The 26,702-nt window shown below is 42.8% G+C and overlaps 1 protein-coding gene across 3 annotated transcripts in view; it reads left to right on the top strand.

Moving 5' to 3' along the window:
- The window catches only part of TAF1B (TATA-box binding protein associated factor, RNA polymerase I subunit B), a 95,531-nt gene that overhangs the window by 28,563 nt on the left and 40,266 nt on the right, over positions 1–26,702 (top strand). For 2 of the 3 annotated variants that reach the window (XM_053285729.1, XM_053285727.1), the window contains exons 2-6: positions 13,068–13,166; positions 14,129–14,216; positions 17,589–17,686; positions 21,874–21,972; positions 23,754–23,889. In XM_053285729.1, the coding sequence (XP_053141704.1) occupies positions 13,068–13,166; positions 14,129–14,216; positions 17,589–17,686; positions 21,874–21,972; positions 23,754–23,889 (520 nt within the window). Of the gene's footprint in view, positions 1–11,916; positions 12,066–13,067; positions 13,167–14,128; positions 14,217–17,588; positions 17,687–21,873; positions 21,973–23,753; positions 23,890–26,702 lie in introns of those variants that run through there. The other variant, XM_053285728.1, reaches the window with a different exon arrangement.

Raw genomic sequence — 26,702 nt, 5'->3', positions numbered from 1 at the left:
TAGGGTAACGGTTAGGGTAACAATGTGCAAAATCTCTCCATGGAGCAATCTTTGGAGGACATTCCTGCCAGTGTTCATTTCCATTCCCCTGACAACATTGATAAACATGTATAGTTGCTTTTGTGTTTCAAAAACATTTTAAAACTTTTAAAACATCTTTGCCAATTGGGCAGCCGTAGGCCTGTCAGTCAGGGCAATAAAAACATTCTAACACACTGAGCCCATTCTCATAATTGAGTGAGAAGGCTTGAGGGCGGGCAGTGGGGAAGGCAGCAGAAACTCAGCTTCCCCACAGATGAGTAACGTGGAGTTGCTGGGTGCACAAATCACACACCCAGACGACCCACAGCTGCCATGAGCAGCACAGAGGTGCAGAGGTTGGGATGCATTACCAGCCCCTGAAAATCGCACAATGCACTGCGCGAGTGTGTGGTGCATTGCTGGATCCCCCCCAGTGACAGGCGAGTGCCTGTCAGTGTTTCAGTGCTGGTTGAAAGCAACCGGTGGCGCTGACCGATGATCAATTCAACAGGGTTGGGTCTCATTTAAGAGTCTGGCTTCGTAGCCAGGTTTGCTGCCGAGGTGCTGCCAGATCCACTTGGCTGCTGGTGGTTCCCACGGGCAGCCAACCCTTGGCTTAGCTGCCCTAGCCCAGTCTTGGCTGCTCACGAGACCAGCCTGGTTGAAAGCTAAAAGTACTGTGATGCTATCACCTATTTTGCATCTCTAGAGGCATAGACCTTGTCCAAAATTACGATGAGCATTCATCCCCTAGAAGATGGTAGTGACCATCCCAGCTGGCTCATGTACTGAGAACTCCTGGGCGCTTTCCAGACTAGACCCTACAACAAGGTCAGGACGTATCTCGGAAGTGTGCTTCCACACTTCCTGCATCGTGACACCGCAGTCGCTACGCGGACAGCAGGGTGCTGTTCACATTTCCAATGCCTTGTTGCAAATTGAATTGCTGTGATACAGAGCAAGGATGTCACATATCCGACATGAAAAAGTTGCTGTTTTTTCAGGTTGTTAGTTGCTGCGAGACTGCTCTCCCTGCTGTTTACGGCCCAAATGCGACTTGCCCAAACGGAGGCCTTTTGCTGCTAATGAGCACCTAGTCTGGAAAGCGTCCTGCTGAGATCCATGTTTACTGATATGCATTGTAGCAAATCCCAGCTCCACAAGGTGGCAATCCAGTCCTCTACATAAGGACACAGGAAAGCATGCTATTCAACCACATTCTTTCAACCTGCTCTCTAACTTTGTCACTGGTTTACAGCTGGAACTAATAAAGCATGTCCCACTTGGAAATTTGCACTTCCCTTCTGATAGTTTGATAATTAATTGTGAATGACATGGTAATTCCAAAATATTCCAGGGGAGCCTGTGTTAAAGAGGAAGTAAGAGTGGCTTCTGGATCAGGGGTTCACATAATTTTTTAAGAATAGGTTCTCAAGTGAGTACCAGCAGAAATGGCTTGGTACTCACACAGATCAGATTTCTTGCCAAGTCCTCCTTCTCTGCCACTTTGGTGACATGGCCCTTCACTCACCATGGGCAGCTCCTGCCACCCTCATCTTCGTTTGCCAGTGGCTCGCTGGGCTTTTCAGAAGCAGAAAAGGCCCCATTCCTATCTGCAGACGGAAACTGGGCGCTTCCTCTTCTGAGCAGCTGGAGAACCACTGGGAATGGATTGTGTGCTATCCATTCCCAATCCCAGTAGCTCTCCAGCTGCTCAGACAAGATCGGGGCCTTTCTGTTTCTGGGAGGCCCAGAAAACCACTGGCAAGCAGGGACGTGCACAGAACCGTGCGGGGGAGGCTCCAAGGTGGTGGGGGTGCTGCTTTAACAGCGGGGGAGCACATATCCCTCCTGCTGCTTTTCCCCTGCCAGTGACTGTTTTAGACAAATCTCATTGGGGCGGCAGCATACCTCCCTGCCGCCCCATTGCCCCCGTTGTCCAGATATGACCGGAAGTATCCAACACACCTGCGTGTGCCAGTGTGGGCGCGCGCATGTCGCGCCCGCCCGCATGCATATCGGGCACGGGCTGGACATGATGTGCGTGCCACCTCCTGCTGCGTTGGACACCCCCCGCTGCTGAACCAGCGGAACCGCCGGTTCCATGCACATCCCTGTTGGCAAGTGGTAGCAAGGTAGCAGAGACGGCAGGTTAGCAAGGCAGCCCCAGATGGTACTCATTTGAGCATTTTTTGAATGTTTGGGGTACGCTTTTTACAAACCTTTGGTACTCTTGAGTACCTAAGTACTACTTATGTGAATCCCTGTTCTAGATTCAGGGTGATATGCTCCCAGACCTCTTTTATTTTTTCTGCAGGGGGAGAGATTTCTTTCACATAACCACTGTCATTCCCAGGGTTATGTGAAGGAAAGGAGGCCTCATGAAAATGGTAAATTACTGTCAGAAACAATAGCAACATGCAGAGAAAACAGGAGATGTACAAAAGGCGCAAATGCACCTGTTGGTGCCTTCCAATCTGTGCACTACATTGCACTCTGTCCTTTTAAAAACTTTTCTTCACATTCCTGACAGAATTCATGCTATAGTTCATGTTACATCCTCATGCAAGAGGATTCAGACAAACCAGAATATATAATGCAAATATGTAGGCATTACCATATTCAGCATATGTCATCAACCTGGGATATGGGTGCCATGAGGCACAGGTAGTGGACACTAGTGGCATGCCTGAAGAGGAGGAGGCGGCCTGGCTATGACACAGAATGTTTCCAGATGGAGAGCTTTCTTGTGCTACCTTATGGCTTTCCAGACTGAAATGTACACAGAGGAGAAATGGAGCTTCCACATGGAGCAGTTTTTGCATGTTTTTTCTTTCCTGCATTCATGGTGAAGTTTTCCATCCACTAGGGGGAAAAGACATTGCTAGTTGTCTATCCCTCCCCTGCCATGGGCATCGGGGTGGGGGGGAGCAAGAGGGAGCCGTACCCCACCCCCCATTAAGCCAATTCCCACAGAATTCAATGGGACATACTTCGAGGGAGAAGATAGGACTGCTGGCTTTCCCCCTGGAAAATGTCCTGCGGATGCCCATATCCCCTGCTTCTCCCCTATGCCACCCACTGTCTCTATCTCCCCACCAAAGGTGGGTTCACACGTCACGGTGGCAAGTAAGGTTCCACCAACTATCAGTTGCTGGCAAGCATGTGCCCTCATAGTGAGATGCAAGTTCCAGACCTGGCATGTCATCCAAACCTGCCAATGTCTGGTTCCCCACCCTTCCTTCTGGGAATCCAACATCTAGGCATCTGTAAGTTGGTTACAAATGTTGGTCTCCAAGTGCAGCTGGGGAACCCAACATTAGTAAGTTTGGACAACACGCCAGGAGCAAAACTTGCCATTTCTGTCAGGAGTGTTCACTGAGAACCAGTGGCAGAACCTTACTTGCCGCAGTGATGTATGAAGCTGCCTTTTAAAACATAAAATCTGTTGACATGCACTTCCAGTCTAGCACACTTCCGTTTCAGCGTATTTGCAGTTTAGCAAATTCTGCAGCATTTCATTCTCCATTCTACTGAGATAGAGACTCTCAAAAGAAACAATGTGGTTTTAAGTGTCTCCTGGTTCTCTGGACATCATTGCTTATCCTCAATTAATCACTTCCTGAAATCATGTCCGATTATCTCCCTTTAATGACTTGTCTGCAATCCTATGCAAACTTTCCTAGGAGTAAGCCCCATTGAATAGGGTGCGACTTATCCAGATTTAGTGCTGTTGAAAAAACCATTTTTCTCCTTTTATTTTTAAATTGGATTTTACATTGTCACTCTTGCATTCTTTCTATTACTGGGGTGCAGGAATACGTGATTTAGCACAATTGCAATAGTGCTAAAATGAGTCTCTAAACAAGTACCATTAAAATGCCTGTATTTTTATTTCTTGACAGAATAAGATGGAAGTTGCCAGTATTGTAGCCTCTGTCATTATGCCACCCAAATATCAGATAGATTGGTGTTCTGAAAAGGCAATCCTTAAGTCTGGCTTCTCCTCCTCCTAACTGTTCTGTCTCTTCTCGGAACTGGACAAAAGCTACAGGCATGTTAGTTCCTGGGGAGGGGGCATGATTTCATCCAAATTGCAGGAGAGAAATGTTGAGGTTCCTGTACATTGACACTTTAAATGCTGTGGTCATCCCAGGACCTTTTCATTTCTTCACTGAATGGGGTGAAACATATATGCATGGTCAGAGGTGCACCTAGGCAATTTTGAAGCCTGGACCTAAATACCTTTGGAGCCCCACCCTGGCTGCAAGTTAAGCATCATCTCCCTACAGACATACACCATCCATGACACACTCAGTATGTTTAATACATGGGCTCTTGAGGGCACAAACAACAACTGACCTCACAAGAATGTAAAACAGGTATATTTATGGCAAATATGCACTAGCAGAAACATTTCAACACACAACTTAACATATTCCCATCCCACGTATTTATTCCCCACTCCCCCCTCTGTCTCTAAAGCAGAGGTCATGCCCGGCCACATGGCACAGGTCACCATCATGCTCAGCTGCCTGGTGCAGCAACCGCACCATCTGGGACAGACTAAAGAGGATTTGGGGGGCCCCAGCGGGTGTGGAGGCCCTGGCAGCCTGGAAGTCCAGGGGGAAGAGCACTTCTGTGCATGGCAGAACCTTTGGCAGCCATGATTCCTCACCCCCAAAGCAATGGTTTCCATGCAGGCCTATTTAATATTTTGAGGCTTGTCTTTTTGCCACTTAAACTGCCATGACTGAAGCAGTCAGGAGGGGGGAAATGGCTGACATCCAGAGCAGCAATCTGGGGATACAACAGAGCTGCATCCCCATGTGGAGAAGCTCAGCCAGAGTCTTCTTGAGCAGCAGAGCATGCATGGGGATTGGGGGAGGGAAGTACATTTCATTGCTCTTCCCTGCCACGGCAAGTGCTGCTTGTAACCATCAAAAAATATGTCCCTGAAGGCTGTGCAATCCTTCAGGAAGTTTGGCATGCAGGGGTTAATTGGGCTGTCCTATTTTATCCTTACAACAACCTTCTGAGGTAGGTCAAGAGGGACTGTGAAACAACTTTATGGAAACGATTTATATCTGTCCAAGCAAGATACTCATTTTCTAACCCTTCTTGGTAAGTGGTTGGCAAGAATTCAACATGCATATTCCTTTGAGACTTCTGGCAGAAGCTCTGTTTAAAGTTTATTCTGCAAAGGCTTATATATATATAGTGTCTATCTATCTATCTATCTATCTATCTATCTATCTATCTATCTATCTATATGCTGATTCAGCTCTACAGGTTTGGGAAAATAGGAATCAAAGCTGCAATATTAGCATTGGCACCTCATTCATTAGAAACAAAGCCTAATGGAATCCACTGGGCATAATATTTATCTGAGTTATGCATCAGCTTGAGTGCACTGCATATAATAATCTTAATTAGAAAAGTGAGCTGAAGTGAAAAGACAGTCTGTCTCCTACCTCTAAAATTATCATATTCCTATCAATGTCTCAGTATGCTTCGGTAACTTGTAATTAGGGACAAAGGTTAACACATAACTTTTTATGTTGAATAACCGGTTATGTACATGTTAAGGCAGGGCTTGCTCTCCCCAGCTGGATGTGTGTGGATGAGTATGGCTACTCTATCAGGTCAGATGAGTGAACAGAAGATCTCAATAAAAGTTATATGACTGTACACCTGTCATAATGACATAATTGTTTCAGAGGAAAAAATATGCAAATCATTTATTCTAAACATTTTGATTCCAATTTTGAATAAAAGTAAACTCATCCTTTTACATATTCCTTTTCAAGAAGAGGAATGGATGAAAACAACTGGCATGTTTCTCATAATCTTACTACAGTTTCTAAATTTCAGATGTTCCTCTTGCGCAGTGGGAAAATACTTATGGCAAGTAGTACTGAAGGACAGAAGAGACAGAAATGTCTGATCACATCAATTATGCTGAGATATTTTCCATTAAACTCCCTAGTGTGTTGAATCTCATTACTCACTGGTAAGGGAAATGCATTCTGAATAGGCTCAGATGCATGCTCTTCACATGTTCCAGGGCTGAGAAGATTCTAGATCAGATGGCTGAGGAGACTTGCCTCAGATAGTGCCTCGGAACCTCCATGCGCCAACTCAGGGCCAAACCAGACATGACAGGAGACCTATGATCAGACCTCCTGGTGCTTTTTTTCTTTGGTTTAAATCAGGCATTAGGAAGGCACTTTTGTCAAGGTTGCAGCAGTGGGCAGAGTCACATCTTTCCTTCTTCCCCATGTTATTTCTCCCAGCTTAGCTCCACCCCCACCCCCTGAAATGCAATTATGCACCTAGATTATGGAGTGGACAATGATTCTCAATTTTTAAAGAGCATTTGGCCACAACATATTGTCTCTTAAACCATAATGGATCTCAATACTTTTATGATTGAGTGAGCGGAGAAATGTAAAACTAATCTTCAGCATTTCTTATTGTCAAGGCCATTCCTCGTTTGGATATGTCAGGGCTATAAGTTGCTTCTGTATTTTATGGACATTTCCTAGTGTCAGCATGCCTTGACTCTAGCAATTACTTCTTAAGTGCATATTGTCCCATAATCTGCCCTTCGAAGTCCTGATAAAGAGGAACATATGAGACATGTGAAAAAGAAAGAGAGAGAGAGAGAGAGAGAGAGAGAGAGAAAATGAACATGCCTGCTGAAGCAGGCCCAAGGCCTATCTAGTCCAGCATCCTGTTTCACACACCGGCCCACCAGATGCCTCTGAGAAGCCCACAGGCAAGATGTGAAGGCACACCCTCTCTCCTGCTGTTGCGCCCCTGCAACTGGTATTTAGAGACATCTTGCCTCTGAGCTTGGAGGTGGCCTATAGCCACTGGACTAGTAGCCATTGATAGACCTGCATTTGTCTAAGCCCCTTTTAAAGCCATCCAAGCTACTGGACATCACCACATCCCGTGGCAGAGAATTCCACAGGTTAATAACACGCTGTGTGAAAAAGTACTTCTTTTTGTTACTTACGTGTCTGGGTGGTTTACAAAAAAGCATAATAAATGGCAACAGAAAAGTTAAAACATTACAACAATTAAAAATTTCAAAACAATATTTTAAAACAATGTTAAAACTATTAAAACAATGAGACTATTCTGACGGTCATACAAAATTGGGCTAAGGGAGCCTAGCCTGATTTTGTATGTCCATGAGAACCACCAGGCTCGCAGCAGAGCCTGGTCTCACCAAAGCGGGTGACCTGCTGGAATGCCCCTCCCCTTAGCCGAGGTTAGCGGAGCAAGCGCTCTGCTAACCCTGGCTTTTCGATCGTGTGTTGCCGCAGCGCGGGTCTGCACCGCAGCAACTCATGAGTAGACCCCCGACCGGGAGGCTTAAAAGTAGCCTCCCGGCTTGGGGGATCTCTCCAGCATGCCCTGCATGCTTACGCAGGGCATGCTGGAGCTTCCAAGGGCCGTGTGGCCCCCGATCCGCCCAGCCCCTGCCAGCTCCGTAACGGAGCCGGCAGTCATGTGGGCTGCCGATCCGGCCACCTAGGGCTGCCTCCCTGCTTGTCTGTGGGGAGAGCGGGCTAAAACCGCTCTCCCCGCTAACCCTCTCGAGGTGGGTCTCATTGATCGTGGATCCAGAAGCACCCCATGTTCTTCTGCGTACCTGTTCCTTCTGGGGAAGTGTAACCCCATTCAGAACTGGCAGATCAAACTCATCACCTGAGTTTCGACCCCGCACAATGAGTACCTCCATCTTATCTGGATTCAGTCTGTTTGTTATCCCTCATCCAGCCCATCACCGCCTCAAGTCAGGCATTAAGGGAGGTTATGCCCTCTCCCAATGATGTTGACATGGAGAAATAGATTTGGGTGTCATCAGCATACTGATAGCACCCTGCACCAAATCTCCTGATGATCTCTCCCAGTGGGTTCATGTAGATGTTAAACAACTTTGGAGACAATACGGAGCCCTGAGGGACACCATACAAAAGTTCAGATTTTGAAGAAAAACAGTCTCCAAGGGACACCATCTGGAACCTGTCCGAGAGGTAGGAGTTGAACCACCGCAAAGCAGTGCCCCGCACTCCCAACCCAATAAGACGCTCCAGAAGGATACTATGGTTGATAGTATTGAAAGCCATCGAGAGGTCCAGACGGACCAACAGAGTCACACTTCCTCTGTCAATTCCCAATAGGTGATCATCCATCAGGCCGACCGAGGCAGTCTCCACCCCACAGCCTGCCCGAAAGCCAGTCTGAAATGGGTCTAGATAAAGTTTCCTTCAAGACTGTCTGGAAGAAACTCTTTCCTGTCCTCCAACCAGTTACCAATCCACACATGAACCTGTCCCCGATCCCATGACTGCTAAATTTACTAAAGAGCCTTTGGTTGGTGGAAATTGTCAAAAGCTTTTTGGAAGTCCAACCATGAGGCTGTTTTCACGTGCAGCCTAACTCAGGCTAGGGAAGCCCAGACTAGGTTAGGCTGTGTGTGAGAACCGTCAGGATCGGTTCTCGACGTGTGCATGCGCACAAGAGGGTATCCTGCATGCACACAAGAGGGTATCCTGCCGCCCCACACCAGCGATTTTCAGCACAGTGCTGGCGGGGGGAAGGCAGCCGGTCGGGGGGGGAGAGCACCCTCCCTGCTCCTTAAAGGTAACCCCTTCCCCACTGCCGAACCGGTGCGTGCACATCCCTAGTGGAATGCCCTCCAACAGCTAAAAATTCCAATATAGCTTATATGGATTTTCTACCTAGTGAAGTACCCAAATTAATCTTCATCTTTGTCCATATTAAAACTACGACTACTTTTTATTTACCACTTGCAACAAAAAAGGTTTCAAAGTGGTTTACATAGAAAAATAATAATAAAAAGAAGAACGTAAATAGTTCTCAAAGGGCTCTCTATCTAAAAAATAAATAAAAAATACACGGTTTTTCATCAACAGCAGCTGCTGGAGAAATGCTGTGCTAGGATTGAAGAGGGACAGTGGCTCTCCCCTGCTTAATATGAAGAGAACCCTAACTTTGGAAGGTGCCTCTTTGCCCAGTTAACATGGGTAACTGCAAACTTGTTCCTCTTTTACTTCTGCCACATTCCTGTTTTGAATGATTTTGAGTCATTTTGGTTGGTCTTAATAAATGAATAAATGGTTCCACATTTATACAATGTGATTTTTGGATATATATTTTTAAGTAAATCAAGACAGCTACCTAAAATATTTAATTTTTTTCAAAAAGTAATTTAAGTAGAATATTAAATTCAAGATGACTTATTGTACCTTACATAGCTGACTGTACTTTAATTACTGAAGCTCCATAAACCTTGTGATGGTGGGGGTGGGAAGGTAATTGTCTGTCATTTTCTTTATAATGATCTTATCCTTTAGGAATTTCAGTTTCCAGCTCTGGCTTAATAGCTGACATTTCTCAAAGGCAAAACTAGTCAACAAACCATCCAGCTGCTCATACAACTCTGTTATCTTTTCATAACACAAAACAGCAAACTTAACAAATAAAAATTGACTTTGAAGATAAACAAAAGGACTTGAAAACAGGATTTCCAGCAAGAAATATATAGACAATCATTACTGTTACATTATTATATTCTTATTAAGAATATTCACATGCTGCTTTTCAACAAAAAAGTTCTAGAAACATAGGAAGCTGCCATATACTGAGTCAGACCATAGGTCGATCTAGCTCAGTATTGTCTACACAGACTGGCAGTGGCTTCTCCAAGGTTGCAGGCAGGAGTCTCTCTCAGCCCTATCTTGGAGATGCCAGGGAGAGAACTTGGAACCTAGATACTCTTCCCAGAGCAGCTCCATCCCTTAAGGGGAATATCTTACAGTGCTCACACATCATCTCCCATTCATATGCAACCAGGGCAGACCCTGCTTAGCTAAGGGGACAAGTCATGCTTGCTACCACAAGCCCAACTCTCCTCTAAAAGCAATTTATGTAGAAAAGTTATAAGAAGATGGCCCCCTATTCCAAAAGAGCTCACAATATAAGAAGAAATACAAGAAAGACACAGCAACAGCCACTGGAGGGATGCTGCACTGAAGTTGAATAGGAATACTGTAGTTGTTCTCCCCCTGCTAAACATAAGAAAACCTCATTAGATTCCTTCAGTTCAGTCTCGCTCTCTGCTTCTGATTCATTGGGCAGCATACATATAGTATGGCATAAGTCATTGTAATGTCATTGTATTGATATTTGGTTGAACAAAAAGTTAATTAAAAAACCCACTGGTTCCCAGAGTGAATAGAAACCTGACTTCCATTGTTGGGAAAGCTATGTCAACGTCAGGCATGTAATTTAAATTCACCAACCATATTCGACTCTACTTATGGTTCCAGACCCAACATTTGTAACCTAATTCAGGTCTAGGTTATAGATGGGTTTAAAACCATGAGTCGAATATGTCAATATTGGTAGGTTTGGTCAACACACCTAATGTTGGCATAGCCTTCCCAACACCAGAAGTCCAGCTCCCACATGTGCTTCAGTAACTGGTTTACGTGTGAAGCCATCCAGTTTGTCCCAAAATGCAGAACTGCTCTTTTCTTCACATACACCTTATTATCGGTCCCTCCCCTTAACTGGGGGATCATCTCCTCCAAGCTCTGATGACTTTCCTTATTTCAAACCTTCTAGAAAGATCTCAGCACCCAGAGACCACCATTTCCTAACAATTTACTCCATTCAGAAATATTAACAAGCTTTTGTCAATCTCAGACTCTGATCAGACTTCGCTTTAAGACAAATCTGTCATATCAGCATGGTTACCATAACACCCAGCAGGGCTTAAAATGAGCCAGAGCTTAACTTCTGAACACACAAAGAAAAAATATAGAAGAAAATGTCCCCAAGTACACTATGGGAAAAATACAGGGTCAGCTCCAGGCTTGAGGGGTTGGGAAGATGACCTCTGGTGGTCCTAACCTTGCCTCATAGACTAACCACCCCTGGTTCTCTTAATGGATCATTTATTTTGCTTCTTCCTCTTTAACTTCTGCCTACTTGGCGGAGAGAATTACTAAGTGCTTGTTTAATTTTGTAACAACTTGAATAATTTTGTTCCTTCAGCCGATAAGTTGTAGTCCTTTGACTCAGTTTCAAACTGCACACAATTTCAAAGGTTTGCACAGTTTTAAAGGTTTAGATGAATTAGCACACGTAAATGAGCAGCGACTGATGCAAGCTTAAATGTGATGGAATAATAAATAACAATTAGAGAACGTTTCCTTCCCTAAATAAGACTTCAACATGTTTGTAAGATCACAACCTGTATGCCCACACAGTATTTCTCAGTGACTGTACAAGGAACTGTGTGCAATAGTCTTGTTACAGCAATAAGTCAAATTACTATAATATAATTTAGTTTAATATGTTTACCCCATTTTTCAACAAAATTGTAACCAAAGCAAAACAGCTTACAAGGAAAATAAAATACAATCTAAACAACACTAGTGGTTAAATAACAAAATTAAAACAAATAATTCAGAAACAAAATGGCACTACTTAAAGCGATTTAAGAATTTCTTTACTCGTATTTTCTTTATTTCTTCATGTGGTAAATCTAAACAAAGCTTTGTAAATTTAAAGCCAACAAATGGAAAATTGCTGAATTCGGGACTTGCTCAATGCATAAGGAGAATACACTAGAAAAAAAGAATTCAAAAGATTAGAAAAAAGCTGCATTCATAACTAGTTTAGCTGAGCTGATATTTTTGAAAAAAGGAACGGAAAGTCATGCCTTAAGGCTACAATCCTATATGCACTTACTTGGGAGTAAGTCCCACTGAAATAATCAGGACTCAATGCAATGCAATGCAAAGAGAAGTCCTTCTCCTCTGGCGAAAGAGACTGGTATTGGAAACCTCGGAACCAAATGCTTAGAAGGCTTGTTTCCCAGCCGGCTGTAGTTTAATGAGCTCATCGTCTCGGGGTCGGGGGAATGGTTGCTATGCCGCAGTGGCGGTGATTGGTAGCAGGCCCGAGGCAAGCGCGAGATGGAGCAAGAGCATACGGTGAGACTGGGGCGAGGGTCGGATTTTTTCCGTCCCGCTCCCCGCTGCCGCCGCCGCCGCCAGTGCTCGGGGAAAGAGAGTCTGATCATCTGTAGGCAGAGAAGTGGTGAGGGCAGGGGGAGGTGGGGAGAAAGGAGTTAGGATTCGGAATGTAAGAGGGGAATGAGAGTTGTATGCATGCGGAGGATGAATTTGGAGCCAAGGGGAGACTAGTGCTGGTGGAAGAGGAGGGTTTGGTTCAGAGTTTCTGTGGTACTTTATCACAATTTAAAAGGTTAAGCTTTCTCTTTCCCACCATGCTGAAAAAACTTCACCTATTTGAGTGAAGGAATCCCTTTTTAAAAAACAACAGTAATAAAAGTGCTGTATGAGAAAGAGACAGAGGGGTGTGTGGAGATTCTCAATTTTTTCTTCTAAGAGTCCATGTTTCCTAGAACTTATTTCTGATCCTCGTTGTTAAGATTTCCAATTTGCCATGCAGTGCTGTTGTCATATGCAATATAGGTTAATAGAAGAAAGGGCTTGGTGGTGGTGGTGGTATTATTATTATTATTATTATTATTAGTTTATTATTTATTTGTTTAAAATATTTATACTCTGTTCCTCCAGTGCACTTACTGCTTACAACAGTGTTTCCCAATGTTTAACAGCAAAATGCTCAGGGGTCTTAACAGTGCAATCCAAATTACTTGGAAGTAAGTCCCACTGTGTTCAAGAGAGCTTACTCCAAGATATGTACATAAGATTTCATCCTGAGAAATTAGGCCAGTCTGTTCACCCAACTTGGAAGTAAGTTTTGCTCAATGCCATGGGGTCTGCTTCTAAGTAAACATGCATAAAATGGGGCTGTAGGTGCAGTATATTTGGGCTAAGCAAGAAATTTCATGGCAACATATTGAAATATGTTTTGTTCTTAAATTAATCACCATGCAATTTTATATCATTTTGTATCTGTTTGAAAGAACTGACTGCATATATGTGTATGCAAATTTTGGTTTTTAGAGAGACTATAATGAACCCTGTGTACAGTGTTCTGATGTTAACTGGGGCCTTACGGAAGAAGGCAAATTTTACTGCAGATCTTGCCACAATGTCATAGAAGTAAGTATTCTACCCTCTCTTTTGCAACTCCCTTCGTGCCCACAGGTTTAAATGAAAACCTTAGATTATGTGCTAAATATGTTAATAGGCTACCTTTATGCTATAGTTCTGATCCATCTCTAATTGTGTGCAACTTTCTCTGTGGCCACACCTAGTAGTCTCTAGAGCTCTCTTTGTTTGTCTTGACCCTTGACTGATGGACTTCCACCACCAAGGGAAGATCTTCCTTTTTAGATTAGCATTGGCCTCTAGAACACTTAAAAAAAATCTTGCTGGATTCTTTGGTTTTATTAACAACCTGTTGTCTTAGTCTCCTGTGTTTGACTTTGTGGTATTCTTATTGTGTGTTATGTTCTTATGATGTGAGCCGCCTTGGACATTTTATGATGGAAAAGTGGGAGATGAATCCTTTTTGTAAATTAAAAAATAAAATAGTTGCATGGAACAACAGTAACAAAATAAGCTGTCACAATAAGTAGTGACTCTGGATCATACTACCATCATATCGCTAGGTAGTTCGGATGAAAATTTATTTATTTATTTTATTTCCAAAAAATGGCTCAGAGCGGTTTACACATAGAAATAATAAATAAATAAGATGGATCCCTGTCCCCAAAGGGATCACAAACTAAAAAGAAACATAAGATAGACACCAGCAACAGTCACTGGAGGTAGTGTGCTGGGGGTGGATGGGGACAGTTACTCTCCCCCTGCTAAATAAAAGAGAATCAGCATGTTAAAAGGTGCCTCTTTGTCAAGTTAGCAGGGGGATATAATATATTTGAAATCCAAAGAGCGCTGATGGGAAAGAGCTCATCCTCCATATCTGCTCTGCATGTAGAAATTTACTTACACATACAGATCTCTGTGGCTGGATAGGGTACAAATACAAAATAGCAAGAGGGATGCCAGCATTTTTTGTTTTAGTTAACCATATACGTTTTCATATATGTCTCTTTCAGAGGACTAGAGAGGTTTTGACTGGAGATGTTACTTCAAATGCCAGAGCACAGTCTATCTCTAAAGGATTAAAAAAGAAAAAGAAATTTGGTAAGTTATCTTTATTGTCAGCCTGTTGTGAAAAATATGTAACATGGATCTTTCCCTCCATAAGTATGTGCAGTGGAGCAGTCTGCCAAGGTCAAGGCAGCCAATATATAAGTGATCTTCAATATTTTTCAAGTGAGGGTCACTTTGGCAAAACAAAAACCGTTCAGTGTGAGTCATTTCCCACATGATGACCTCTGCACTGTACTGAGACGATTCTTTAAAAGAGATGGAGCCCTTTCCTAAGAGCTCTAGGAGGAAAGCACTGGGAAGGCCTACACTTTCCAGCACTCTGTGTATGCCTTCCAAAACTGTAAAGGGGCTCAAGAGGACCCAGTTTTCCTTAAAGGAGCACCCCGAGCTGCACAGTGAGAATAGTCACCTCCACATGGTGCCAGGGGGACTGTGCAGAATAGAGATGTGCACGAATGGCTTTTGCAGCCGTGGGTGGGTCAGGGAGCAGTTCCCTTAAGGAGGTAAACAGGTCTTTACCTGCTCTGCTGCCCTGATGCTTTTCTGGGCCCACCAAAGGCTGCACGTGGCGGCATTGGCACACACATGACCATCACGCAGCCTTTGCTAGAGTGAGCACCATGCCCAGAAAAGTGGAGGGGCAGCAGCAGAGTAGGTAAGGACCTGCTTACTTGCTTCTTAAGGGAGCTGTTTCCTGCCCCACCGGTTTGGCTGAGGGCACCCAAGCTGGTTTGGCGCTTCCCAAAGGAAGCGCTGAACTGGCTCGTGTTCATCCCTAGTGCAGAGTTTTCAGCTTTGGCCAAAACTTCACACAAGTCCAATAAACAATAAACTTTGGCTTGATAGGGGATGAAATTTGTCCCTAGGCCTTACAGGGAAGAACACTGCAGTATACTGTGGCCATTCATGGCCAGTTCTTCAAAAGGAGTGAGCTAGGCAATGTGTAGGGCACATAAGCAGGAATGTTGGAGTTTTAAGAATCCCAGCTGTAATTTTAAAAAGGAGTTTTTAGGTCTGATGGCTCCAATACCCTTGAAAATATAATGGTAAAATTTTTGAGGATTCTTGAAAATGCAGGGTAAGGTAAAGTGTGCCAGCAAGTCAGTGTCGACTCCTGGCGACCACAGAGCCCTGTGGTTTTCTTCGTAGAATACAGGAGGGGTTTACCATTGCCTCCTCCCTCATAGTATGAGATGATGCCTTTCAGCATATTCCTATATCTCTGCTGCCCAATGCAGGTGTTTCCCATAGCCTGGGAAACTAGCGGGAATGCGAACTGGCAACTTCCGGCTTGCTAGTCAAGTCATTTCCCTGTTGCACCATTAGGTGGCTAATGTGCATAAGAAATAAGAAAATGTTTATTTAAGGGCAGTACGCATGGTAAGGAGTTCTTACTAATGGTTCCTTTCTAAGGTCTTAATTCTCCTTCAGCTTTAGAAGCCAAACCTGAAGGAGCTTCAGAAATTATATTCCAGAGATATAGAAGAGATCATTCTTATTTTATTTATTTTAAAAATCTTGGGAATAATTATTGAAAAAATGAGTGGTGAACTGACATTGAACTAATTTATTTAATCTACAAACCATAGGTTGTTTAGATTGGAGGTTGTGGATCAAAGTCCCCTGAGCCTGAGTGCTACCTCTTCTCCTTATCTTCTTAGCTCTGGTGTGGAACTGTGACATTTAAATTCTGTTTAGGTAAAACCACAGCTGTACAGCTCAGCCATACCTGGAGCCGTTTCCTGACTGTTGTTTTATAACTCATAGTGAAACAATAGTTCTGGATTCGAATTGTTGAGTTCAAACTGTTGTTTGTGATTTGTTGTGCCATTTGAACTGGCCCATTGTCTTATTAGTCAGTAAGCTGTATCTTGTGTTAATAACTTAGTCAATTCCTAGACTACTGAAACATTTAATAGTCCCTTGCCTTCCTCACTCTTTCCCTCAGCTGCTTTAGAAGATTTGTTCTGTCTCCCATCTTCTACTACTATGAATATTTATATACTGCTTTTCAACAAAAGTTCCCAAAGTGGTTTACATATCAAAATAATAAATAAGCTGTTTCCATGTCCCCAAAAGGCTCGCACTCTAAAAAGAAACATAAGAACACCAGCAACAGCCACTGGAGGGATTTACTCTACCTTGGAGTATTTGCCCCCTTCCTTGAAAGGTGGGATCTTTCCAAATCCCAATCCCTCACTGGCTTGCTAGAATGCTAGTTACTTGAATGGATTAAATTTGTGAAAAAATGCTCCTCAGCAGTTACAATTTTCAGGCCACCTCTTTTTTTTAAAGAGTGGACTAATCTTTCACAACTGAAGATTTAAAAAAATCCAGAATCATAATGTAGAAAAAGTGTGGCAAGATGGCTGTTTGTCATTTATTAAGAAATGTTCTAAGCATGCAAAATAATTTATTCAATCAAAATATGCAAATCGTCTCTGTCTCTTCCAGCTTATGAGAGAAATCTGATCTGGCTTTTGGATCTGAATAAATTTCCCCGCCCTTGCTTCACAGAGAGGGCAGAGCAGGGATATGCCACTTTCAGCTTATCACACTCTCTGTGCAGAAAGTGCTCTACAGATCTTTCTCTCATCTTCCCTTGCACCAGTTTTATCAACAGGTTGAGCTGAGACTTGCCCAAGCCCATCAAGTGAGTCTAATGGCTCATCTGTGAAACTAAACTAAGCATACCACCCATGCAAAAGTGTAATGTTTAAGGACAGAAGCAAAATCTCCAAGCAAAGATATTCCTACCTTGTCTAAATTTTGCATTCTTTAAACCCCTCGCCCCATGCTGTCATCTCATCTTGTGTGTTAATTTCAGTTAGTACACTCCCATCACCATAACAATATAGCAAACAAATATCCAGGGAGCCCTATTCACTGGGATGTGTAAGGAGAACCCTAATTCTGTTCTGGGGGCAACTTGAACCCTTTTTTAAAATACAGGCGCTGGAGTGAAGGAAGGAATTTCACCAGTGCTCACATTGATCCGTTTAAGCAACACCCACTATTTCAAAGTTTTAAAAACTATATTTAGGGCTAGGTTCCAGCTAATAGAATATAGAAAGGAGAAGGAAAGGATAGAGTGCAAGATCTCTTGTCTCCAGGAATAGCCTCTGGTTTTCATAACTGGTTGCAGAGAGCTGGTTTAGCAACCATTATTGGCTAGTAATCTCCTTGCCAGTAAACCACATCCCATAACCAAAACAAAAGATGTTCCTGGAAATGGGACTATCAATTCTCATCAGTTTATGCAATGGTAAACTGTTTGTATAAAGACTGCTAATATATTTTATAGCTTGATTAGCTAGGTACTAGTTGATTAAAACTGCCAAAGTTTTACCAATTAGGAATGGTATATTAATTATAATATACTGTTTCCCATTTATTTTTTAGATAAAGGTTGGGAATGGTACATCTGTGAAGGCTTTCAAAACATACTCTGCCAACAGGCTGAAGCTCTGCAGTCTTTAGGGGTTTCTTCACAGATGAAGGTATGCTGATCTGCCAAACATAACCTGGCCAATGCTTAGCAGTGAATTGCTAACTCCAGTGGATGTAAAGCAGCCGAGGGTCTTTGTGAAAAATCTGCATACTGCTCAGTGAAAGCACATGCTGTTTCTCAGTCCACAGATCCTTCCTTGTGGTTCTGCTTTTGTTGTGGGGATATTGCATGTTACAGACACGCATTTTGTATTTGAAAAAATCCAGTACTTTTCCCAATAGTGTAACGGCAGTGTGAAACTTAAATGCATAAGTGCAATTTATTCTGTGTTTTGTGGACTTCGTTCATGTAGGGTTTTTTTGTTTTTGTTAACAATTGTGTGTACATTTATCCTGTCATTTCTCCACCCATCATTTCCCCAGAACTCAGTTCAACTTTAGTTTGAGTGCATCCTTTTTTTTTTAAGTGGCAAAAAGCAATGAAGCCATGCACTTAGAGACTCTCTAGAAGCTATGTGCTTCTTCTCTTCTGGCCCAGTGTTAAAAATGTAACAGAGACTTGATTGGGGGAGGTTAGTGGCCCAGTCTGGTCTCAGCTTCTCCCTCCAGGGTACTCTGTTGAAGAGCTGGTTGCTGGGACATGGGAGGGGAGGTAGAGTGGCTGTGGTCTGTAAGAATAACCTCTCTCTGACCAGGATCCCTGTTGAAGTGTCTGACCATATTGAATATGTTTACCTAAGTTTGAGGACCAGGGATAGACTGGGACTTCTGCTGGTGTACCGATTGCTCGGCTGCCTGATGGAGTCCCTAACTGAGCTGATGGACTTGGTCTCAGGCCTATCCCAAGGGGTCTCAGGATGGTCACATGCTTTATCTGATCTTTCACTCTGATTAGGGTGGTGTTCTGTGGGTGAGGACTCCTGTGACTTCCCCATTGTCATGGATGGACCATCTGGTTAAGGTTGGACTCATAGTCACAACCCGCCTTTGCAGGGATGAGGGGCCCATTTGAATGGTCAGCCCGAGAAGGTTATTGGATCCAGTAGGGTTCCAAGAAGCCTTGGAGGGATTTAGTGTTGGCTTTGCAGGCGATTCTTTTGATGCCCAGGTGGAGAATTGGAACAGCAAACTCACTGGATCAGTAGACATGATCGCTCCAAAGTGTCCTCGCTGGCCCACTTCAAAATTAGCCCCTTGTTATACGGAAGAACTACGGGGGCTGAAGCGGCGAGGTAGACAACAGGAGCACAGGTGGAGGAAGACTTGACTCAAATCCGACATATTACAACACAGAGCACATTTGAAGATCTGTGCTCTGGCAATATGGGCAGCAAAGAAGCAATTCTTTTCTGCCCATATTGTGTCCGCAAGTTCACATTCAGTGCAGTTGTTCAGGGTTGTGAGAGGGCTAGTAAGTGCCCCTCCTCCCTTGCATCAGAACTTAGAACCATCTATTACCCACTGTGACATGTTTAACGAATTTTTTGTGGGGGAAATCTCTCGTATTCTGGCTGACTTGGATTTAGACTCCACAATTACTGCAGTATCTGAATTGGAGGTGTCCACCGTCTCCTCTTATGTGGTCAGGCTGGATCAGTTCCAGTTTGTGACTCATGAGGATGTAGACAAACTGTTTGGAGCGGTGTGGCCTACCACCTGTTCTCTTGACCCTTGCCTGACACGGCTTATATTATCTGGCAGGCGAGTGGTCGTAGAAGGCCTAGTAGAGATCATAAAAGCTTATCTGAGGGCAGGCAGGATGGCTCTTTGCCTTAACGAGGCAATTATTAGACCTCTTTAGAAGAAGCCTGTGTTGGATTACTCAGAGTTAAGCAACTATAGGCCTTTCTCCAACCTTCCGCAATTGGGCAAGGTGGTGGTCTCCCAACTCCAGGCAGTCTTGGATGAAATTGATTATCTAGACACGTTTCTGACTGGATTTTGGGCGGGCTATGGGGTGGAGACTGCCTTGGTCGGCCTGATGGATGATCTCCGATTGGGAATTGACAGAGGAGGTGTGACTCTGTTGGTCCTACTGGACCTCTTGGCGGCTTTTGATACTATTGACCATAGTATTCTTCTGGAGCATTTGAGGGGATTAGGGGTGGGAGGCACTGCTTTGCAGTAGCTTCACTCTTACTTCTTGGGCAGATTTCAAATGATGTCCCTCGGAGACTGTTCTTCAAAATCTGAACTTCGGTATGGTGTCTCTCAGGGCTCCGTATTGTCTCCGATGTTGTTTAACATCTACATGAAACTGCTGGGAGAGATCATCAAGAGATTTGGTGCAGGGTGTTATCAGTATGCTGATGACACTCAAATCTTTTTCTCCATGTAAACATCATCAGGAGAAGGCATAACCTCCCTAAATGCCTGCCTGGAGGCAGTCATGGGCTGGATGAGAGAGATAACAAACTGTGACTGAATCCAGATAAGACGGAGGTACTTATTGTGCAGGGTTGTAACTCGGGAGATGATTTTGATCTGCCAGTTCTGAATGGGGTCACACTTCCCCAGAAGGAACAGGTACACAGTCTGGGGGTGCTTCTGGACACAAAACTCTCCCTGGTGTCCCAAGTTAAGGAGGTGGCCAGAGGTGCCTTTTATCAGCTTCGGCTGATATGCCAGCTGTGTCCTTTTCTTGAGATAAATGACCTCAGAACAGTAGTACATCTGCGGGTCACCTCCAGACTTGACTACTGCAGTGTACAGTATGTGGGGCTGCCTTTGTACGTAGTCCGGAAACTGCAGCTGGTCAAGAATGCGGCAGCCAGGTTGGTCTCTGGGTCATCTTGGAGAGACCATATCACTCCTATCTTAAAAGATCTACACTCCTATCTTAAATGTTTCCAGGCATAATACAAGGTCTTGGTTTATAACCTATAAAGCCCTAAACAACTTGGGCCCTGGGTATTTAACCACACCACCCATTGAGATAATCAGGAGAGGTTTGTCTGCAGCTGTCACCGGTTCGGCTACTCGGGGACGGGCCTTGTCCATTGCTGCCCCGAGACTTTGGAACACACTTCCTGCTGAAGTAAGAGCCTCCCCATCTCTTACAACTTTTAAAAAGGCAGTCAAGACACATTTGTTCACCCAGGCTTTTAATTAGATACTGTTTTAATTGTGTTTTTAATAGTTGTAATGTTTTAAATTTTAAATTGTTATGTTTAAACCTTTTTATTTATTTATTTATTGTTAACTGCCCAGAGACTTGCATTTTGGGCGGTATATAAATATGTTAAATTTTAAAAAGAAAGAAAAAAAAAGAAATAAGCGGAAGCACAAGTATTCCTCTGGCAGCAGTATTATTGTCCCCATATCTATTGTGTGTGGCTGGAGTATTATTGCTAATGCATGCTGCTCCTTTTAGCATCTGTGGACTGGTTTAGATTATTCAGGCAGCACCACACGAGAAGCATGGAGCGTGTTGACTAATTGTGCGGAAAGACATCTTTGACATCACCGGAACTGCTTGTTTTCAAGAACAGTTCTTCTCTCGTAGTAGAACTTACTATAAAGCAGTATACAGTTAGGTTGGCACTAGATAAGGAATGTCCTGATTTGGCTGTGGGGGTGAGAAGAGGGCAAGTTGCATAACTGTCTTTATTATAATTCTGAGGACTGGTAACTTTTCTCTCTTTATTCATAGCTTATCTATATGAACACTAATTTTATAAGAATACTAGTAAAATGGCTTGCAGTTTGCAAGCATATTAACATTTTATGTCACTGTGACTCTTGTCATTTCCTAGTTCTTTGAGGTCCCATTGTCCAGTGGGAGAGTTTCCCCACATTTTCTGGGGCATTCATGTATTTTCCTGGGGTTGCACATTTTTTCACAATCTGGGCAAGGTCTGGCAGCTACTTGTGACAATGGCATGTTTCTGTCTTTCATGATTTGGTCTGGGAGTTTCTTGTCAGATGTATGTATATCTTCATGTGGCATTTTTTCCTCTCCCCAGCTTGACGTCATATTGGGATATAGAGATGAATTCCCCATTCCTTTTTAAATTGGCATCTTTTTACATTTTAAAAAGATGAACTATAGTCTTATCTCTAGTAAAGTATTCAGAAATTGGATTTATATAGTCAACATACCTGGACATTTTTAAATAGTTAATGTCTGAAACTTCAGTCATAGAACTCATGCGCATGTGCTTACGTGTACGCTCTCTCCCTCTCTCTCATATCAGCTTAGAAAACTTGGGTAAATTACTTCTTGTATTTCCATCAGGATGAAGTTCTATGGAATTTTTGGAAACGTTACCTGCAGAAGAGCAAACATGCACATTGTGACAAGCCTTTCAGTGATGCTACTCATGATGCCTTTTCAGTGAGTGTGAAATTCAGAACTAGTAGGAGTGTGCCCGAACTGGTCCGGGGCCATGCAAGAGGCCTCCGGAACGGTTCGGACTTCAGCCGGTCCAGCGGGGGGGGTGTGTGTGGCTTTAAGGGCAAGGAGGTAGTACTTACCCCTCCCGCCGCTCTTCTCCCTCCGGCGTTCAACTTTGCTGAAAAGTTTTTGGGGCAGCAGAGTTCCTCCCTGCCGCCCCTGCCCCCATCATTGTCTGCAACGTAGCATGTGTAGCGTCAACTTCTACTTGTTGCAGACAATGATGGGGGCAGGGGTGGCAGGGAGGAACTCTGCCGCCCCAAAAACTTTTCAGCAAAGTCGAGCACCGGAGGGGGAAGAGTGGCGGGAGAGGTAAGTACAACTCGCCCTTAAAGCCACACTCCCCCCAGTGCCGGACCGCGCCGCCGTGGTTCCATGCACATCCCTAGCAACCAGCCATTTCTGTTTCTCCCCCACCCCCATTGATATGGCCCATGAACATTATTTAAACTTGCTCACCTCTCTTACAAATACAGATTTAAGTATGGCAGTGCTCCAAACCTTTAAGAGAGACTGAATTATGTTGGCAGTTGCTTTTCTCAAAACACATTGTTTTGTGCTTTACTGACACATGAGAGAATAATAGATAAACATGCAAGGAATCAAGGTCATCAATATCAATAAGAAGTATTTCATATTAAAACGGTTGTCTTTGGACTGAGTTGTTGATGGTAGATATTTGCTGTTTTATGAGTATATATAAATGTAATACTAGCAAGTATTCATTTTATAGCTTATCTTTTTGGGACATTGAATCCAGCAGATGGAGCCAAACATGCCATTTTACCAAAAACATATTCTGAAAATACAGGCCAGAATACAAACAATATTAGATTTAACAGTGGCTCAGTTGAGATGATATTTTCTAGCCCCTTACCGGGAGTGGTAACAAGCTTCAGGATTGTGTGCACTGTCTCTTCCACGTACAAAAGTGAGATCTGATCTAGCATAATACCAAGTTATTCTGAAACTGGATTACCTTCATTCAACCTACTATCTTATCCCAGCTTCGACCTAGGGTTGATAGGAGGCTCAGGGTGTACGTCATATCAGACCAACCTTGGTGAGAGTGGACAGGAAGATGGCACACACAAACTAGAGGAGGACATGCATGGTCGCGAGACCTGTTGCCACATCCTGTAACTGGGTAGCAAATACTGTCTGAACCAGCCCAATGAATTAAGTATATGACTATAGCCCTAATCAGACATTATGTACATGCAGGTACCTATTATACCTGTACATTTTGCTCTGTGAATGCTGTACATGGGCTCATCTTAAAAGTAAACCTGGGTACAGACCACTTCAAATGCAAGTTACAGATCGGAAGTGTACTGCTGTACATGTGTTGAACATATAGTCTGATGAACTGTACATACAGTCTGATCTTTACATTTGTACACTGTACACAGATTTTACATGTGCAGAACACAGAAGCTTATATTAGATGCTTATTACTGTAAGAACATTGGCACTAACACATTTTTTTGTCTTTTGGTAAAGCTTGTTTTAACAAAGAGTAGGTTCCTCTTGAAAGTAATTTTAAAAACAACAACTTTATTTTCAATTTTGGAGAACAAACTTTATTTAAAAAGGTACAGTTGGAAAATTCTCAAGATATGCAGTTGAAAATGTAACTTTGATAATGCAACTTTAAGCTATCGACTGAAGCTGTGAAGTTGGAGTCTTACACCTCTGTTAATGAATTTGTTTTAAAACAGACATGTGAAAGTGATACTGAAGTAGATGGGAATATAGAACTTTCTAGACTTCTTGACTTACCTTGCTCTGCAAGTGATACAGACTTAATTTCAGAATCTAGCATTGGAGCTGTTTCTTCTATTGGTAAATCATCAGGTAAGAGTAGTGTGCCTTGGATTGTTTTCAAAGTAATTAGTTTATATATGGAAATACTTAATTTCCTATTTTAGAAGATTAAAAATTATATCTTGATGACCAGTTTTTGTTGCAATCCAGATAAGTTTGTCTTTCATTTTAAAAAGAGAGAATGAAATTCTAGTGTTCTTGATTGCAGAGAAAACTCTGAAATCATTGTATTATTGTCTACAGCAACAAGTTCAGATGCAAACACTGTACTGACATGTATCTCTGGGTGGATCAAGGGTGCTGCAGTTATGGTGCTAAGGGAAATATGAAGGGTGAGGGGCACCTGGAATGGATAGGAGTCAGTGGTTGTTTGCAGAACACTGGGTTCCAGATAAGGGAATAAGCTCAGTGACTGAAATGGTGCTGAAGCTAAGGTCTGGGAGCAACCTACTTCTGGGAAGAGTGGACTTCATAGAAGTATTTTGTGGCATGTGACGGCATCTAGAAGTGTTGACTACTAGACCTGTGTTTTTTAAATGGAACCATTGAAAATGAATATCCAAATAAGGCTGACTTGGAGCTTGCTTGCTTGCTTGCTTGCTTGCTTGCTTGCTTGCTTGCTTCATTCATTCATTCATTCATTTTATTTTAAAATATTTATAGCCCACCCCTCCTGTATACTACTGCTTGGGTGCGGCTCACAACAATAAAATAGATACAATATACAATAAAAGTAATAAAATTAGCCAAATTAAGTAAACAAGTTAAAAGTCAAGTTCAAAACCACAATCGGTATTAAGTACAAATTAAAAGTTATTTTAAAAGCTAAAAACTGAAAATTATAAAAACTAAATAACGAACACTCATTAGCTAAAAACCATGGGCACTTATTTTAACCAATTTGAGCTTGAATAAACGACCACCCCCCAAGTTAATACATTATAGGGAAATGGCTTAATAAAAAGTGGAAGTTTTCATTCTCTGAGGGAAGGTCTGTGTGTATAGGGGAGTTGTTTTTACATTAAACCATGATGATGATCTGAATCAGGCCACTGTGATCATCAACGCTTACAGTGTATGCTTTGAAGGGAAAACAAATTAAGAGTACCCATGGCCTAAAATAAATGTGTGCAGGTGAGTAGAAATGAGTTGGTAATTAAATTCAGTTCCTCAAACTTCAGAGCTGTGCTGTAACTTTTTTTCACATATTGCTGATAGCTGATGAATGGGACCTTAAAGTCCAGTTTTGTAGCAATGAGGTGCTATGTGATGCTTGGGGGTATTTAGATGTCTGTCTGGAGGTACTGTCAGATCATTGTGCTCCAAGCAGCTAGGCTGAAACCCTCCATTTGATGCAGTATATACACATTGTTTGGGAAGCCTTTTAAATTTGTAGGTTGTTATGACATGTCTTAAATTGTATGTTGTGTCAGGTTTAGTGCTGACTGTCTAATATGCGCTGCATAATCTAGAACAAATAAAATGAAAGCTGCTGTGTTAACATGATGGCTACAAATAGAACACAAGGATTATTGTAAAAATCAGCTGAATGTGGAGTTAGCAATAGAGTTTCACTCATCAGTGCTCTTGAGACATAGCCTATACATAAAAAAGGCAAAACTGATGACTGAAAGGATTAACTGAGATTCATACTTTTTTTACCCCATGACTCATATATGCACAATAGCTATTCAAAACAGCTCTTGTGTTTCCTTCTAGGCTTTTAGACCCTAACCATGTACTAGAGGGTATTTTCTTAGAAAATATTTTCATTTGCTTTGCTGAGCGGCTGTAAAGGCAAAGTGATAGCAAGTGTGCTGCTTCTAATATATTGTGTTTGGAATTTTAACTAATTAGTGTATTTGTATCCCTTAATTAATCAGCTTGTAGGAAATTTGGATAATACATAAACATTAAAGGTGATTGAGAAGGTGGTGGCATCTCAGCTCCAGGCACTCTTAGAAGAAGCAGATTATTTGGACTCATTTCAAACTGGCTTTTGGGTGGGCTGTGGGGTTGATGGCCTTGGTTGGCTTGTTGGATGATCTCCAGTTAGGAATCAAAAGGGGGAGCGTGACTCTGTTGATCCTTTTGGATCTCTCTGCAACTTTGTATACCATTGCCCATGGTATCCTCCTGGAGTGCCTGAAGGAGTTGGGAATGGGAGGCACTGCTATGCTGTGGATCCAATCCTATCTCTTGGGTAGGTTCTAGATGCTGTCACTTGGAGATGGCTGCTCTTCAAAATAAGAGCTATTGTAAGGTGTTTCTCAGGGCTCCTTTTTAACATCTACATGAAACCATTGGGACTGATAATCAGGGGATTTGGTGCAGAGTGTTATCAATATGCTGATGGCACCTAAATCTATTTGTCCATGTCAGCTTGATTAGGAAATGGCCTGACTTCCCTAAATGCCTAGAGGTGGTAATGGGTTGGATGAAGGAGAACAAACTGATGCTGAATCTGAGTAAAATGGAGGTACTCATTGTGGGAGATTGGAACTTAGGAAGTGGCTTAGATCTGCCTATTCTGGATGGGGTTACAGTCATCCAAAGAGCAAATATGTAGTCTGGAAGTACTTCTGGACTCCCTGGTCTCTTGGGCTGAGGCAGTGGCCAGGAGGGCTGTCTATCAGCTTCGACTGATACGCCAGCAACATCAATTTCTGGAGATAAACTACTTTAAACGGTGGTGCATATGCTGTTCCCAGATTTGACTACTCCAATGCACTCTACGTTGTAGTTGATTTGATTTAAATCATGATTTGAATAGCTTCACAGAAGGACTCAATTTTAATAATTTAAATCACAATTTAAATTACTAGTCAGGAAGATTCTATTTA

The sequence above is a fragment of the Hemicordylus capensis genome, chromosome 1 (genome assembly GCF_027244095.1).
Source record: "Hemicordylus capensis ecotype Gifberg chromosome 1, rHemCap1.1.pri, whole genome shotgun sequence".
In the NCBI taxonomy this organism is placed as follows: Eukaryota; Metazoa; Chordata; class Lepidosauria; order Squamata; family Cordylidae; genus Hemicordylus; species Hemicordylus capensis.
This window is presented reverse-complemented; position numbering and strand designations above follow the sequence as displayed.